Raw genomic sequence first — 17301 nt, 5'->3', positions numbered from 1 at the left:
AGCCTTCTGAGGAAATCAGGATTATACCTACACTTCCGTTAAGCTTCTCTGGGTTCTCAAAATACTTTGCAGCTGTTAAAATAATTGCAGCTCTTTCTTGATCACTGATAAGGTGTCAAAAGCCTGAGCCCTGCCATGGACTGGCTGTGTGACTTGGGACATAGCACCTCACTTATTATATTTTACTTTTCTCACCTCTGAACTTGACAAATTGAGAGGCTCTTCTAACTCTGAGAACTTAACGATATTCCAGAAGATTTACAGAGTAAAACATGGAAGTATTCTCTGGTGGCCTAGTGGTTAAAAGGATCCAGCGTTGTCATTATTGTGGCTGGGGTCACTGCTGTGGCGTGGGTTTGATTCCTGACTCATACCATGGTGTGGCCCAAAAAAAAGTGAAACATGGATAGTCCCAGATTTTTTTGCATATTTCTTTATTTTGTGACTTTGTAGATCAATTTTATAGCCAGTGACAACTTACAGAAGAGGAAATCAAAATCATAATGCAAATAACTAATATTTATTAAGACTTAGGTTCCTGCTTGACACAAAGCTGTTTACCCTAAAAATCACCTATGATTGAGTGTCGGTTGAAGAGTAATCACACTGTGATCAGCAATTATGTCTTACATGAGAAATATGTTCTATGTAGATGAATGAATGAGAGAAGGAAATATAAAAACGAGAAAGAAGCGGGGGGAGAAATGGAAGAAACTAACATTTACTGAATTCTTACTCTGTGTGCGGTTAAGAAACCATCACAGACACACGATTCCTTGGAAGGATTAAAATGCTGCCCAGATTCTAGGTCCTTTTCTTCTTGGGCCAGGTTAATCCCCCAGCCCCTTGCAGGTGGCTTCATATGTGCCCAAGTTCAAGCAGTGGGATGTGAGTGGAAGTGAGGGGTCCTGCCTCCAGGTCTGACTTTTAAAAGTCTCCCAAACTTACTTCTCCTGCTCTTTCCCAGTTCTAGCTTAGCTGCATGGAGCCGATGGCTGGGGTAGTCTTGAAACTCATTTGTTGAAGGTGGCACAGCTGCTAAGCTACCTGCTGCCTTGGCGGAGAGGTGTATGCCAAAGAGGCCTGGCTGCCTTGGGCTACAAGGAGAGTGAGAAGGAAGCTTGTGGACTGTTTGAGCTATTATACATTTGGGAGTCCATTTACTGCAACAGTTTGACCTCCCTATGAACATACAGCATTAATTTTCAAATCATCTCTGTGGGATAGATGCTCTTTTTTTTTTTTTTTTTTTTTGTATGGAGGAGAAACTGAGCCTCAAAGAGAGGGGGTGACCTTATCACTTTCTCAGATTATACAAGTGGCAAAGCAAGGTTTAAGCTTGGGTCCATCCAACCAACTCTGCTCACACAGGGAGTGAGAGCATTCCATCTGGGCAAAGAAGAGCCTGCTAGAGTTTTACTGTAGAAATTCCCATCATGTGTTTTCATGTTGGACAAAGCACACTTTCTTATGAATGAATGAGCTAAGAATGCTAATTGCTGCACCATTCCGAACCTTGCATGAGCAAGAAGTGAGGTGCTACGATGGTGTTAGAGTCAGAATCTAAATCTGCCACTTGCTGGCTCTATGACTTAGGCAAGTCATTTAACTTCTATGGCACTCAGCTTTCTGATCCAGAAAATTAAAGTAAAAGTTAAAAAGCAAGACAGACAAATACAGATTTGCTTAAGAATGGCTGGTGAGTGGTTACCTATCACCACTTTCCTATAGGAGAAGACTTCTACTTCCTCTTCCCTTTTGGAAACAGTCCTTTCTCAAACACACACACAAAAGCCCAATGTACTTTGCACCCAACCAAATCTTACAAAGTTACTCTGTCCTGTGCTGTAAAACAAAAACCTTCAAAATAGGGTTGACTATTAAAAGAAATAGTATTTTGAAAATTCAAAGAAATAGTACATGTGAAGCAGGTGCCTCATATATAATAGGCGCTCAATAATATGATTTTCAAAAATAAGGCAAATGACTCTTAGTAGTACAGTGTTTGGGTATGTGTGCTCAGGGTTGCTCAAGCATTCTGAGTTTCCTTGTCCTGCATGTATCTATTGAGACGTGATTTGCTTTACTATTAGCGTAAGTCATAAGCATCTTGCTCTGTTTTTCAGGAAAAGGAGGTAATTTGGGCTTCAGCCATGTCCTCATTAGAGAAAATGAGGGCAGTTAATGGTTCGTGTTCAAAAACAAGAACGCTCTTTTAGCTGCTTAGCAACTAGGGGGTGGGCAGAGACGGAGTGAGCTGTGGGGAAGAGAAAAGCAGAGAGGAGTGTAAAAGTGAATTTAATGTCCAGGTCATTCCCAGGTGGGTGAAGGAGATTTGCATAGCTCGGGTATTCATAGCTACAGCTTATTTGTTACATGACTGGAAAATTTAATGAAATATTTTGAAATTCAACAGTGGAAAGTCACAGTGGGGATTTTATTGTTCTAATGCAATATGTAAACTGTTTATTTAACATGTTGATTGCAAATGAAATATGGGGATGATTCAGAAGTCATCTCGAGGTGCAAATCCATCCTTCTGCACAGACACTACTGCCACCGTGTGGACAATGCTGGGAGCCCACCGGGAGCTGAAGGATGAGGGCGGGGTGAGAGAGGATCCATCTCTGGGAATGGGGCGGTGGTCCACAGGCAGTTCTGCTCACGTACCCCTTAGAATAGCTTTGAAAAATCCAAGTGCATTTTAAAGTTTGTATGTAAAAATTTCAATTCTAAATGTAAAGGGTTGCAGGGAATGTAGTGTCCTGTGGTTTGTGGATGTGACATTTTAAGATACCAATATTTGGTTTTTTTAGTTATTTATTTTGCTTTTTAGGGATGTATCGGCAGCATATGGACGTTCCCGGGTGAGGGGTCGTATCCGAGCTATGGCTGTCAGCCTACACCACAGCCATAGCAACGGGGGATCGGAGCTGCATCTGTGACTTACACCACAGCTCACGGCAGTGCTGGATCCTTAACCCACTGAGCGAGGCCAGGGATTGAACCCACTAGTCAGATTCATTTCCCCTGCACCACAATGGGCACTCCTAAGATAACAATGTTTAAAACTGAACCTACGATGGATGTCTCATATACTTCTATATCCCAAACAATGTATGTTTGTAAACTTTGATTGTGTGGGAAGTAAGCTCTTCTTTTTCTTTTTTGATGGCCTCGCCTGTGGCAGGTGGGCGTTCCAGGCTGGGGATTTGCATCCAAGCCACCAGAGATGACCGGGGCTGTCAAGTTTATCAGTTTTAGATAGGAATACAGATGGAGTTTGAAGATACAGGGAAAGTGTCTTCTGTTTAAATTGTTTGACTATATACCTCTCTCTTGCAAAGTCTTTGCACATCCCAGCTTGAAATCACTGGTGGATCCCAAAGCCATTCTGTGATCAAACTTTGCCTGAGTCTCAAACTGGACTGTGATAGGAGGAGCTCAAGGGGCAGAGTTAAGTTTACAAAGCATTCAATTGACTGAGTAGAAATAACTCTTCCTGCTTTGCAATCATGTCTTCGGCACTGGGGGAGAAAAAAGATGGTGCTAGGAGCTCTCAGTAGTGATTTTGAAAGCCTGTGCTATGTTGGGTTCCTCATTTAGAGCACTTTTAAAATTGTGCTGGTTAGAATAACCTAAATTATGCTGAAGTAGCAAACAACCCCAAACCCCAGTGATTTAAGAACTCCTTATTTTATTTTTTTATTTGTTTCTGCTCACGCTACATGTGCATTCCAGGTTGCTACGTCTCTGCTCCTTGCTTAAGACAGGGACCGAGCAGCCTCTCTCTGGGACGTCTGGATCTGGGGCAGAGGTAAAAACGGACAGAAAACTATGAGCATCCTCATGAACTTCTGCGCCCACGGACATGCATCACTTCTTCTATATTCCTTTGCAAAAAATAAGTTCATGGCCTCTGCTGAGTTCAACACGATGAGGAAAAATGAACTTCCTCCAGGAAGAGGCACTGAGAATTCTGACTGATAGATAGTCCAATCCCCACACTCACTGAAGCCCCCAGTCTAGGAACCATTGATTTATAGTCAACAGATGGCAAGCATTTTCTAAAATTAGTATATTAAAAATTTTCATTTAAAATCCTAAAGTATTTCCAACATACAGAAAAGTACTGAGATTAATATAGCAAAAACATCAATGCTTACATCCCAGAATTACCCACGGTGAACATTTGCCGTATGACCTCAGATGCCTTTGTTAAAAAAGGAAGGAAATATCAGAGGCACAGTGGAAGCTCCTCCACCCATCCCATCTCATTCCCTTTTCAACCCTCCCTTTCTAGCAGTAACTCCAGTCTGATGCTAGTATGTATTAATTGTGTCGGTTCTTTTACATACTCATTGTAAAGTGTTTTTAAAATACACATGATGTGAAGTGAACATTTCTTTTTACAACTTACTTTCTCCGCTTAACATACATTTTAGATGTATCCTGGTTCGTACCTGTAGATCTGGTTCCTTCACGGACGCATTCAGTGGTAGCCAACTGAATTCATGGGGTGGAAGTCACTGTTTGCCCATGTTGTTGAAACTGTAGTTTGTTTATAGCTCTTTGTTGTTACGGTGAAACGATGAGCCCCTTGTTTGTGTCTCTTTTTGTAACACAAGAGTTTCCCTAAGATGTATGCCAACCAATGGAAACGCTTCACCAGTGTGGCCTTGCCAACTTGAAAAGCTAATTGCTTTTGCACCCCAGGTGGAAGCTTTACAAACGGTGGCTCTAACAGGGAAGATGGACAAAAAATGACACCGTGGCCCAGGGTTAGCTGAAATTCTCTTGGCAGAGAGGATCAGAGGCAGCCTCGCAAGACTCTCCTGGGCCTCTCAGTTTTGCTCAGAGCAGATCAAAGGCATTATCCCTGAAAACCAGCAGTGCTCCTAGGGCTGCGCGTGCTCTGGTGAAAACGGAACTGAGAACGGGCGAACTTGGAGATGCCTTCTGGTGGGATGAGGCAGGACCAGCAGGGGATGCCACGGGGGTGGAGTCGGTGACCGGAGACGTGGCAGTGGATGTCAGCAGGGTCATAGGACCAAGGAGCGGAGGGAAAAACGTGCCTCTGCGCCGCTACGGATTGGAGCAGATAAGCACGAAGCACTTCCCCGAAGTCCTTCCGATGCCGCGGGATTGGAGGGAGAGCGGGTGGGGCTGTGGCGAATTTGCTGTGGCTAGCCAGCATCTGTTTCCTGCTTTTTCCCTTCTAGTAGAACTCAAATTTTGTTCAGGTGTCAAGCCCTCCCCTCCGGAGCTCAAGGGCTTCAGTTTCAAAGATAGATCTAAGTGGAATAAAGTTACTTCTGCATCCCCTGCCAGTAATTGGTCTAGAAATGGACTGGTAATGCAATTTGAGCCAATAAGAACTGAGGAGAAACATTTCTGGGGAACTCTTAAGTTCTTTCTTACTCCTTTGAAAGAATTTCCAATGAGTTTTGTTTGTTTGTTTTTTTCCTCTTCTCTTTCTTTGAACTTGGCTTGGGTGGAACGATAATTGCTGCAGCCTCGGGGCAAAACTGACATATGGGGAAGGATGAGGCAGAACCAAAGGGATTGAAGTGAAAATGAGCTTGAATCATGGTCCTAGCTCTGCGCTTGCAGTGACATAAGGAATCAAGGCCCTTTGCTGTTGACGCCTGTTTGAATTCTGCTTTTAAAGACCTATCACTGAAAGTACTACTTCAAGAGAATGGCAGGAAGTACATGTCGGGAGGGAGGTGCTGAACCGACTGATGCCGTTCTGCATCGACGGAGTTTAATTTCTGCCATCAGGGAGAAGAAGGGGTTAAAAGGGAAATTGATTTCAATCCTAGAATTTATACAAGCGGTCCTCGCGTGCACGGTTCTGATACGCACGTTTGTCGGTTACCATGGTTTAGTTACATAACACCGGTCCCCCAGTAACATGGTAACAAATTTCAGTTCCTCCGATGGGATATATTAACTGTGAGCATAAACGTACACACGTCGCTGTTTCAGCCCACAAATCAACACAGAAATAACAGGTCCCATCGGGACCAATGACCAATCACGTCACTTCTGGCAAAGTCTGCTGCGCGTGCGCAGAGTCTCTGTGCAGGTGGAAAGGCGTTTAGCGTGTAGGCGTGCCTCTGCGTTTCCTAGTGCTGTGAATACATATGTTCACAAAAATCGATACTTGAAGAAAGTTGAAAATGAGGAAAAGAAGAAGTGATAATGCTGAAGGTGAAATCTGAACTGAACTTAAATGTAGTTAGGAAGAAATAATGGATAGTGGGAGTGTTGACCCTGTGGTCTTGGCAAGACGCTAGCTATGCCGTGAGACGCAGTGAGAGGAACGTAAGGAAGGGGGATTTGTCACCACAAGTGAGGAAAACGATCATGCTGAAAAGGGTAAGGATGCTCCCGAGGGAATGATGCCTGCAGAAACATGACAGTAGATGAACTCATAGAGATAGTTCTTGGAATTGAATGTACTAAGGATAGAATTTGGAAGCTGGCCCAAACTTAGAAAAGAATATCATAATTTATCAAGACCTACGAGTGATCAGCACTCGTAATTTTTGCAACGAGAGGGTAAGCTCTGTTCAAACTATTCTTGCTAAGTTTTTAATGAAGTAAAACACTTTAATTCTCAATGTTCTAATGTTTTAAATTACATACTAAATCAATATTAGTTTTACTGCTTTTTCATTTCCCTAAATCCTTATAGTCAACTGCAAGAAAGTTTTTAATGTTTTGATAAACGTGTTTAAAGATCACAGAACAACTATAATTAAGCACCCATACCTTTGCCCCCGCCATTCCTTCTACCTAAAACGTCCTCCTCCCACCTCTGTTTCTCTACCTGGCGATCTCATATGCATTTTCCAAACCCAGGTTGGATGTTAAGATTGCTTTGCAGAATTTCAGCGTGCTGTGGAAAGAGAGAACTGCCCGGGAAATAAACTCACAACTTTCTGCATGCACAAGTCCGTGGGTCTACAAAATTCATGCATCCTGACAACTGGATAGACTTGCTAGGGAGACGCCAACATTTTGATAAAAGATTTTGCCTTCCCTTGATAGTGGCACAGTGTAGGACGAGGGTGCTGGACTGGGTTATGGGGAGCCTTGTGTTTTAATCCCGCTTTGTAGTCGTGTAATCCAGGCCAAGTTACTTACACCCCTTCTATTTCCCCGTCTGTAAAACAGAGTGAATTGTGACTTCAGACTTCCTTCAGACACTGCGTTTCTATAATTTTCTACCATTCTTAAAGAGAGATAAAGGAAGGGAAAGAAAAGAAAAAATGTATCTCCCCCCCCTTCACACAAAAAGGCTATTGCCGTTTGCATAGTAACAGTAAATGTTTATGGAGTGAGTAAATGGTTAGCATGGTTTTGGTGTGGTAGGTAGGGCTATGCACACTTCGATTCTGGTGAGAAGCTGCTGTTTATTGTACTCACTCTTTTTGTGTTGCCCTTGCATGTTAAACTACAGCCACCTTGCTCACCCGGGGTGCCCTGTTGTGTCTCCAGCCGCGTGGACCATTTATTCACATACTCCTTAGGCTTAGCGCTATGCACTAGACGAGAAAAACTCCGTTTTTGCTTCCCGAGGATCTCCCAGCGTGGTTGGGGCAAACAACTCATCCTTCCCAAGGGGGGAGACATTTAAGCTGGATTTGGGAAGATGCCCATGAGATAGCCCAATGGAGAACTGGGGTTGGGAGGAGGCATTTTAGGAAGAGGGGACGGGTGGTGCAAGGAATGGATGCGGAAAGGAGCAGGCAGAGTGTGGGCCCTGAGAGTGGAGGGGCTGAGGTGGATGCGAGGGGGAGTCGGGGAGAGAAGACTGCGGGTTTTGCGTAGCAATTAGAAAGCACTCTGGGTATTCCTTGCAGAAGGTTTTAACAGTGGGAATTGGGTGCTTCCAAAAGTACCGGAAGGGAGAGAAAGTGAAAGCAGCCGGTCGATGTGACGTGTTTTGATCGTGTCGCCATGGCTGTGACCCAGAGGCTCACACTGATTCGGAGCAGTGTGAAATCACTGCCAGCATCAGAGCTGGTCCATGGTGTTGGCCTCGGCAGCAGGATAAAGAACGGCTGGTATAAAACCGTCTGCTGAAATCTTTTCATGAGTTGCTCCAATGTGAGTGGAAGAGCAACCTCGGCTGCCTCTCTCCCTGCCAAATCCTGCAGCTCCATCCTCCGCTGACAGAGCCGCGTCTAGAACCTCGTAGCGGGGGCATCTGGGAAATGTAGTTCCCAGGCTCCCAGGCCCTGTGGTAAGGAACTCGGAAGGGGAGTGGGGATGAATGCTGAGGGTCAGTGGACAATATCTAGCGTAGCTGGGAAGGCAAACTGGAATCAGTCTGGAAAGGGACTGGAAAGGGATGCCAAAAGAATCAGGCAAACGCTGTATGGGATGCCATCGAAAGTTAAACTTGGGAATGTCACTATGCAGTCAGTTTTATAAGCACTGATGGCATGATGGAGACAATTCTTCTAAATGAAGAAAACTCTTAGCTGTATACAGTGATGTATCAAATAGCTGTTATGTATATAGAACCCTCTAAGTTTTTTTTTATTATTATGTATAGTCGACCCTTAAGCAAAACAGGTTTGAACTGCACAGCTCCGCTTGTACATTTTTTTCAAACATGAGTGCTGCGGTACTCCTGCACAGTCTGGGGTTGGTTGAACTGGTGGGACCAGGATATGGAAGAAACTAGAATACGGAAGAACTGACTGTAGAAGGCAGACTCTTCCCCATGGGTTTTCAACGGCACGGAGGGTCGGTGTGCCTAATGCCCAGGCTACTCAGGGGTCACCTGTGTGTGTGCTAACTCATCCGTCCGGTATTTTCCCCCCAGCTTTTCTTGGGTGCACATTTCGTGGCAGGCATTGCCAATACAGGTGTAAAGCATCTGCGGTGTCTGACTTTAAGAAACCGATGTCCTTTATCTTTTCAGTGAAGACCAAGAAAGTTTTAGACGTTTGTGCTGTAGATTAATTCATTGCTTCTCAAAGTAGCTTCTGCTGAGCTTTGTTCTTGTAAGCTGCTCTAAGAATGAAACTGGCCTGGCTATAAAACCAGTTTTAAAGAATTTGTATATATACTACATTCCCTCTTACAAATTTAAGTCTCTAATAAATCCCATAGCAAACAAATCAGCTGTTTAATTTTCTTTACCAAAATTACCCACCTTTATTTGACTCCTAATGTCCATCAGCAGTTGAGTTCTTCAGGGCACGACTGGGGAAAAGCTGGCCATACGGAAGAGCCTGTGACATTGAAGATTACCATGGGGTGTTGACAACAAAGAATTTAGAGAATGAAAAGAAGACGGCTTACGGGTTTAGGTATCATTTCATCATTTCAGAAGCATTTTCAGGACGGAAAGGACATTGAACCAATCAATCTGATCTTAATACTAACAAATTAAGAGCTATCAAAAATTGGGAGTTCCCTTCATGGCTCGGCAGTGAACAAACCTAACTAGTCTCCACGAAGATGCAGGTTGGATCCCTGGCCTTGCTCAGTGGGTTAAGGATCCGGTGTTGCCATGAGCTGTGGTGTAGGCCACAGGCATGGCTCAGATCCTGTGTTGGGGTGGCTGTTGTAGCTCCAATTGGACTCCTAGCCTGGGAACTTCCATATGTTGCAGGTGCAGCCCTAAAAAGCAGAGAAAAAAAAAAATTTCTTAAGGATGACATAGTAAGTGCTGTAACAGTCATCTAGGGAGTGGGAATCTTGGACAATGGACGTTTACAACTGTTTTAACAGGATGTGAAATGGTGAGCTTGGCTACAGCAGCAAATTATGGTAAATGATTTTGCATTCCAAAAAATTAGTGGGGGGCTTTTGCAAACCAGCTACACGCTATGCACGCTCTGGAACGCCTTCAACCACAGGTCTTGAAAGGGTTGAGCAAAGGGAGGCAGGAATGGGTTTTGTGCAGTTATGCTGTGGTTGCTCACCCTTGCCTCTTTAGAGTCACTAAGGGGTGTTGCTCACCTTACCTCTTGCCTGCAGTCGTTCTGGTGTGATTCTGGCCTGTGGCATCTGGGAGCGCTCCCAGTTTTGGTAGGCAGAGTTTGTGTGAGGGTTCTGGGCCTTCTGTCTTAACTTCAAATGACGATAGAACTTCTGTTATTTACAGTAACAGGGAGGTCACAGCATCTGGCCTCATGTTTGTACAGGAGCGAGTGTGTTACCCTCATGGACCAGGCTTAAAGGGACCCTGGGAGAAAAACCAAGTTGCTTCCACTGATACTCCATAGTCCCGCCGGATCCGTGTACCGTTTATACCGCTGGAGACAACCAAGACGAGCATGCGTGAGAAGATACGGGTGGATGTCTGCCAGTACAGCAGGGCCCTATTCGAACTTGCCATTAAATATATGCTGGCACACCCCTAATCCAGGGGGGTGTGTGTGCGTGGGGGGGAAGCAGTTCTCTCCTGGGTTATTCTGTCTACATCTGTAAGAAGGAAATCTAAAGACCGGGACGTGATCGGTTGAAAGGAAGAAGCTGAAATAAATTAGAGGCACAAGCCCTGTTGTGTTGGGTCCCACGGTTCCCCCGTTCACTATTTTGGGGGCTTCTACTAAGTCCCGAGTGTTGGGCTTGATACTGAGGTTTCAAAGCTGTTTTCCCCAGCACCTGTCAATTTAGCTGGGGAGATTGACAAAAATGCAACCCCTAACTGACTCCGGAGATAACACGAGCTAAGGAAAGTCAGATTACGTCTGCTTGGAGGTTTACTTAAAAGTGAGGGTTAACAATAGAACAGTTTTTCCCCCTGCTTTTTAGGGCCACAGCCCCAGCTATGGAAGTTCCCAGGCTAAGGGTCCCATTGGAGCTGCATCTGCCAGCCTACACCGCAGCTACAGCAACTTGCCATCCGAGAATTTAACTTTGAACTAAAAGGGTGGGCATTTGCTGGGCTGAGAAGCATTTAACGCTGCAGAGATCATGGAAAGTCAGGGAGGCAGTCTGCCCTCACTGGGATTCTTAGATTGGTTAAGCATCAGAACCATCTGGAAGCTCCAAACCTCCAGAGATTCAAACTCTGGTAGAAATAAAAAACTCAACGGCAGAGTCCCTCAACCCTCCCAAGCCCCCACCTGGTTCTGATAGAGTAAGTGTTTGGGGTTTGGAAACCACTGGAATGTCTCAGCCTAAAGATCTAACTTGGGATTAGGAAGAGCTGGTTGGTCATTCTGCAACTTAGGAATGGTTTGACTGAAACTAGTGCCCACAGGGAGCCCACCAACAAACAACCAGTATCTCTCGTTACATGAATTGATTTTTATTGCTGTTTTATAAAGCTTCATACTTTCCTAAAAGCAAAAAAATTTCTAAAAGAAAAATTTATATAGATAATATAGTCATTAGAAGAGCAGAGCTAAGTAATATGAAAAAAGCTGTAAGCAGCAATAAAATTAAGACCTACATAAAACTAGCAGTGCAATAAGATAAAGCAGAAAGCAGCTTTACATTGGGGAAAAAAGTCATTTAAATACAGAAATAGCACCTCGCAAAAAGGAATCGAGAAATGTAAACTTGGTAGGTAGATTCAAGTATAAACGTTATACCCCCAACGCTTGGACCAGAATGAAAGGGTTTCTCAAACCCTGGACAGTGTAGGGGACACACACCTCCCTCAGTGTGGACTCAAAGCTGCATTTCCTTCGCAGGATCACTGACAGTCATTTATTAACATTTTGCCACATTATCAGGATAGACTCGAGCGTGCCATGGCTTTCTCACTACTCCCAACATGCGAGTGTGGGGAGATGCCAGCTGCCCCAGTACCATCCGTTGGCTCTGTCGCAGATTCCCATTCCTGCCAGAAAGAACCACTGCCTAACTATTTTCTACACATCCCCAAGCCACACGAAGAAATGACTCCTGGGTACAAAAGGACTCTCTTGTTGGTCTTCTCTCTCGAAGCCTATGGTCACAGAATCATACTCTCATTTATCAGCTTGCGGAATACCCCTCAAGAGCTGTGAATCCTCTGAGGTTTATGTGGTCATGTCATGAACAGAATTTTTAAAAAAGGGTATCAGAGAAGTTAAATGGCAGGCAGCCAAAGACAGGGAGGGGCATCAGTGCCTGTCTTCATCTACATGCACATCTCGCAAGAGGAAATGTTTCAAGGAGAGTCCGAAGCACACCTCCGTTCCGTGTGTCCCATACTCTCCTGAAAAAGACGTATTTTTGTTCTGATCGGGAATCCGTCATATTAGCTGAGGGTAACCATTACCATGCGATTAGATCAGCTCATGACGAGAATCACATTTTTCATGTTTAACTCTAGAGAAGACTGGGGGGGGGGGGATCCATCTGGTAAACTTTAGAAGTTTAGTGTTTATAAAAATTCTATATCATGGCAAATTTATTTAACCTGGCTACCTATCTCACATTTTCAAAAATCTTGTGGGGGTGATCAGGCTAATATTATCCTGCAGTTAATGTAAAGCTATTTCACTCAGACTCCCAGAGTCTCTTCAATTAATATGCTTTATTCTTTCATATAACATTTTGTTGGGTCCAAAAATAAAAATAAAGTCCTACACCAAGATCCCACATCTAAGGATCTGAAAAAGAAATCTAAGGAGACAGGAAGAGAAAGAGTGAGGAATGAAGGAAAGGAGGAAAAATGGAAGGGAGAAGAGGAGGGAGGCAGGAAGGAAGCCATTTACTCGGGAGAGACGGTGAGTTAAACAGCAGTAAATCAAAGAATACAAAGTCTAGTTTGGCCGCTTCATGAAACCCTAAAGGAATATGGTTTAACAAAGGGATATTGCATAACAGTTTCCAGAATTAAATTTATGCGAGAACAATGAAGCCCTGCACTCCCTGTTCTTATTTTGCAGAAGGACTTTGAAAAACAACGGGTGTGAATGAGTACTCTTGGATCCTGAACATAAAGTGTTCATTTTCCCTCTTCCTCTTCCAACAACAAAGAAAAAAAGGAAGCGAAAAAAGCTAGGTCTCCCTTATTGTCCTATGTCAATTTCTACATCATCACGTCAGCAGAATCCTACCAAAAGCTCCCAACCAGGTTCCCATTTTTTGTAGAATTACTTTCCACCATCCTGATTCATTTGATAAACAGCAGTTGTTAGGAGGCATATCCCGTACCTGATCCTCTGTAGTTAACATTTAAATTAAAAACCACAAGGGCATGCATGCAGTGAAGGAAACTGGACACGGCAGGATTCTGACAAATCACTCAGTTACCGAGAAGCAGCTATCGGGCTGCTGGGGCTCATCTTAATACTCATGCCCAGGTGGGGTGCGCACAGCTCCTGACAGCAAGGTGTGTCATTCACAGTTAGCGTGGCCTTGGCCTTCCGTCACGCACATACATTTGTCCACATTATTGCTAGGTTGTAAAGTAAGTGCAGGGCAAATCATAGGGAAAAAAGCATAAACATTCAAGTCGTCATACCCTGAAAAACATGTATTTTGCTGTAGATGTAAACTTGTTTGCACTAAATCCCATTTCAGGAAAAAATAAATAATACCATAGGAGTCACAAGTGAAGCTGGCTTCCTGATGAAGCCAAAGGGAGCAGTAGCTTTTCTAAACTGCAGAAAGGAGGTTTCTCACCACAGATCAGCTCAGGGCAAGTGGAAATACGTGTCAAGAACGTTCACCTTAGTTAAGTGCTAGATGCAACCCCCCACTTCAGAAAACCCTAAGGCTCCAGGAGGCTGCTCGGATCTATTTCCGGCATTAAGATGATTCTTGAATCAAAACCACAAAAGTCAGCTGGTGCTTTCCCTGTGACACCACGCAGGGTCCCGACTCTAACTGGTTTTCAATGCACAATGAATGACAACCACTTTTAGGAAAATAGGTGCTTCATGACGATGGGGAGTGAGTGTCTGGATCAGCGGATGCTGCAGAGAGGAAGGAGGCATGCTGAAGACGAGATGGTTTGCATTCCGGTTTCTGTTCGGCAGAGTTAGGACGAGACCTTATCACAGGGAAGCTCGGGCAGCTCCGTCCCCGCCTGCCGGGCAGAGCAGCGGCTTAGTCGGACCCGCCACTGGGTATCTCGAGTCTCCGCTGTGCTGAAGTGGTGTTACGCGACGGATTCCTCTCTCTTTTCCTCAGGACAGGGTCTCCGAGGCTGCCGGGTGTCTTGAAAAATGTATCTCGCTGTGTGCACCGGACGCTCTTGGGGGTGACTGGAGCTGGTGACTGAAAGAGAGGAAAAGAGAATACGTCACAGCAGAAGTGAGGGCAGGTGGCTCCCAGTCTCTGCACGGGAAGGCCCCTCTGGACCGGTGTCCCTGGGGTCCCTGAGCAGGTGTTCCGTCCTGCTCGCTTTTCTGTCACACGTGGCCAGTTTATCTCCTTCACGGCGCTTAGCAGAACTGGAAACGCGCTGGTTATTTCGCGCGGCGAGAGGAAGCCCGACAGAGAGGCCACAGGTGTGGCCCGGGCACCTGGAGCCAGGCTCTGGGCTCTGCCATAACTAGTTGTGTGACCTTGGGAAAATCACGTAACCATTCTGCCCCTCAGTTTCCTCACCCACGAATGGGGATGATACAAGCACTGACATGACAGGGCTGTGAGAATTAAACCAGATCATGTTTATAAAGCCCTTCAGATCATGCCAGGCAAGTGGTACATACACGGATCTTTGCTGTTTTGTTCACTCGCTACCATCTATCCTCTCGTGTTAGACATCTATCCCTAAAAGGGCAGGAGCCATCACCCTGCTGGCTGATACCTCTTGATTACCCAGGGCAGTGCCTGGCACATAACTGGTGATCAAAAGGCACAGGCTCTGTTATAACTGCCTGGTTTAAAAGCTACCCTTCATTTGAAGTTTTGCCAGCTTTTGAGCTTCTGAATTACTTGTCTAAAATACTTCTGGCCACAGTATAACTCTATGGGAGAGAAAGTAAGGACTCTGAACAATGTCCAAGGCATAGCAGAATTCAAGAGATGCTTACTGACTGAACTGCAGATGGAGTTTTAGGGGGCAAATAAAGTACTGATTAATTTATATTGATTATATAGACATTTATCTATGTACATCTGTACATACATTATGAGTGTGTGTGTGTGGATATATATATATCCCTTGCCTCCTAAACAATACGTTTTAAGAAATGATAGGTGCTAAAAATCTCTGAACTGGTATCAAGACTTCGGTGTCGCGTGATTGCTGCTACAGCCGCACAGTTAAAATTCAGATGGTGTCCTTTATTGATGTAGTGAAATAAGAGTTTGGAGAAATCGTCTGAATAGTCAGCATGCATCAAAAATCCCCCTGACCCTAGCGCCCAATGGAACTGGCAGCACCTCAGCAGTGCGGGGACACAGGTTTGATCCCTGGCCCAGCAAGCACAGAGGGTTAAAGGATCCAGCATCGCCCTGGTGTAGGTCGCAACTGTGGCTCGGATCTGACCCCTGACCCAGGGACTCCATATGTGCAGGAGTGGCCCCCCAAAACCGCAAACAAAAAAACCCCCACAAACAACAAATAAATTAATTTAAAAACTCTCCCTGAACTATTCTTTAACTAAGTCCCTTCTAATTCTAAGGAACAGATTGACACCTAAAGCTGTAAAGCACAGGCTCGCCTGCCTTCTGCCTCGGACTCTAGGAACTAGGCTGACAGTTCTGGGTCTCCAGTGGCCACCAGGGAGAACCCGACCTAAAGCCCCCGTCCCACAGCCGCTGGACTGAAATCTGATCCCACGCAGGCAGCCCGTCCCCAAGCCCTGCGTCTTCCCTGCGCGGGGCTGACACGGACCCTCAGACTCACCTGCTGTGGTTTTGCCACAGACGCTTGATGTCCTCTGTACACGGGGGACTCGGGCTGGGTGACACGGAGGGATCTCGACGTCACCGGACTCAGGCTAAGAGCGCGTGGACCCTGGAGCGGCGCGTCTGCGGCGGGGAGTGGCGGCGGCTTGGGGTTCCCCGCGGCGGCCGGGCCGATGAGGAGCGGAGCGGCCGACCCGAGGCCGGACAGGCCAAAAGGCGCGGGCCCCGCGTGCGGGAGAGGGCCGGGTGCCGCCGGAACCCGCCCGGGCACCGCGGGGGAGTAGACAAGCGGGAAAGGGCCCAGTGTGGGCGACGGCACGACCATGCACGGGACGCTGAGCGGGGGCAGGGGGCCCGGGGACGCCCCCACGGCAGGGGGCGTCTGATGGCCGGATAAAAGCACGTTGAAACCATTTAATGCTGGAAGAGAGGCAGAACAGGGCCCAGGTCAACACGAGGCGAGGACGCCGTCCAGGCGCCCACCCCTCAGGGCCGTCGGCGTGAGAGCCCAGAGCGCAGGAGCCCGTCCCCAGGCCAGGCCTGCCCTCCCGGTGCCCCCCGGCCCCCAAGCCCAAGTACCGCCTCCTTGCAGCCGCCGCCGCCGCCACCCCATCCTGACTTGCACCTGCGTCACAGGTTGGTGGGTGCTCGCCTCTCCCGGGAGTTTATTAACGTGAGCTCCGCGGAAGCCCAGTTGAGGAGGAAAGAAACGTGGACGGGGAAACATTGTCTTTCCTTGGACACATGTCCGACATCCTCGGTGCCCTCATTCAGGATCACGGGCAACGAATCACAGCCGGATAAAGAGCACCCTGACTTTATCACGAGTCGAAAGCACGATCAATTTCATACACTCTTACAGCCAGGGCAGATTTCGTTTAAGCTCACCACAACTCGGAAGTCGTGAGAGGCCTGGGCTTGCTGTCAGATCTTTCTACGGCTACAATTCAGTTTTTTTTCTCACTGGATTTCAATAGAATTGGTTTCCGTTGTAATCCTGTGTATTTAATTCCAAGTCCTTGTAAACATCCTGAGGAGAAACCCACAGGCTTCACTACAGTGTCAAAGGGCCCGCGGCCCGGAAACAGCCCGTGATTCCTGAGCTGGGTTATCTCTGTCCTTCTGAAGAAGCTGGGTCAGTGTTTTTGTTTATTCATACATCGGCAACACGGAGCATCATGCTTAGATGAAACCCTCACACGATATTTGGTAAAGGGATAAAGAATATTTTCTAGACAAATGAATAGTAACAAATATCTACCAACCTGCGAAGGGAACAAGGACTCGAAGAAAATCACCTCAAGTCTCTTTGCATCAAGAGCAGCTTCATGCACACAGTGCATATTTTAAAAATTAGCTATCTGTTGTATTTCAGCTTTATTTCCAAAGAGTAAAAGCATGTATTGAGTCTTACTAAGTGTCAGGCACTATTATTCTAAGTGCTTTAGATGTATTATCTTATTAAATTTAATTCAATTTTCATTGCACCCCCGTGAAGCAGGTGCTATTACTGTTGTTTCACCA

At 45.9% G+C, this 17301-nt stretch overlaps 1 protein-coding gene and 1 long non-coding RNA gene across 5 annotated transcripts in view; one reads left to right on the top strand and one right to left on the bottom strand.

Moving 5' to 3' along the window:
* The window catches only part of LOC146403619 (uncharacterized), a 112408-nt gene that overhangs the window by 78780 nt on the left and 16327 nt on the right, over positions 1 to 17301 (top strand). The window contains exon 5 of one of the 3 annotated variants that reach the window (XR_014804623.1): positions 10136 to 12551. The exons of 1 other annotated variant lie outside the window; for it this stretch is intronic. This is a non-coding gene — a long non-coding RNA (uncharacterized LOC146403619). Of the gene's footprint in view, positions 1 to 3741; positions 6628 to 10135; positions 12552 to 17301 lie in introns of those variants that run through there. One more of the 3 variants, XR_014804618.1, reaches the window with a different exon arrangement.
* E2F7 (E2F transcription factor 7) overlaps positions 11272 to 17301 on the bottom strand; it is a 36271-nt gene continuing 30241 nt past the window's right edge. For both annotated transcript variants that reach the window (XM_003126756.5, XM_084957790.1), the window contains 2 exons: positions 15776 to 16197; positions 11272 to 14196 (listed from right to left, as the gene is read on the bottom strand). In XM_003126756.5, the coding sequence (XP_003126804.1) occupies positions 14026 to 14196; positions 15776 to 16197 (593 nt within the window). In that variant the 3' untranslated portion in view covers positions 11272 to 14025. The remainder of the gene's footprint in view (positions 14197 to 15775; positions 16198 to 17301) is intronic.

This window comes from Sus scrofa, chromosome 5, assembly GCF_054392235.1.
Source record: "Sus scrofa isolate SSC_HxYL_T2T_F1_AM1 chromosome 5, Sscrofa_HxYL_maternal_Yorkshire_Landrace_v2.0, whole genome shotgun sequence".
Lineage (NCBI taxonomy): Eukaryota > Metazoa > Chordata > Mammalia > Artiodactyla > Suidae > Sus > Sus scrofa.
Note: the sequence above shows the minus strand (reverse complement) of the source record. Positions and strands in the feature narration are given on the sequence as shown.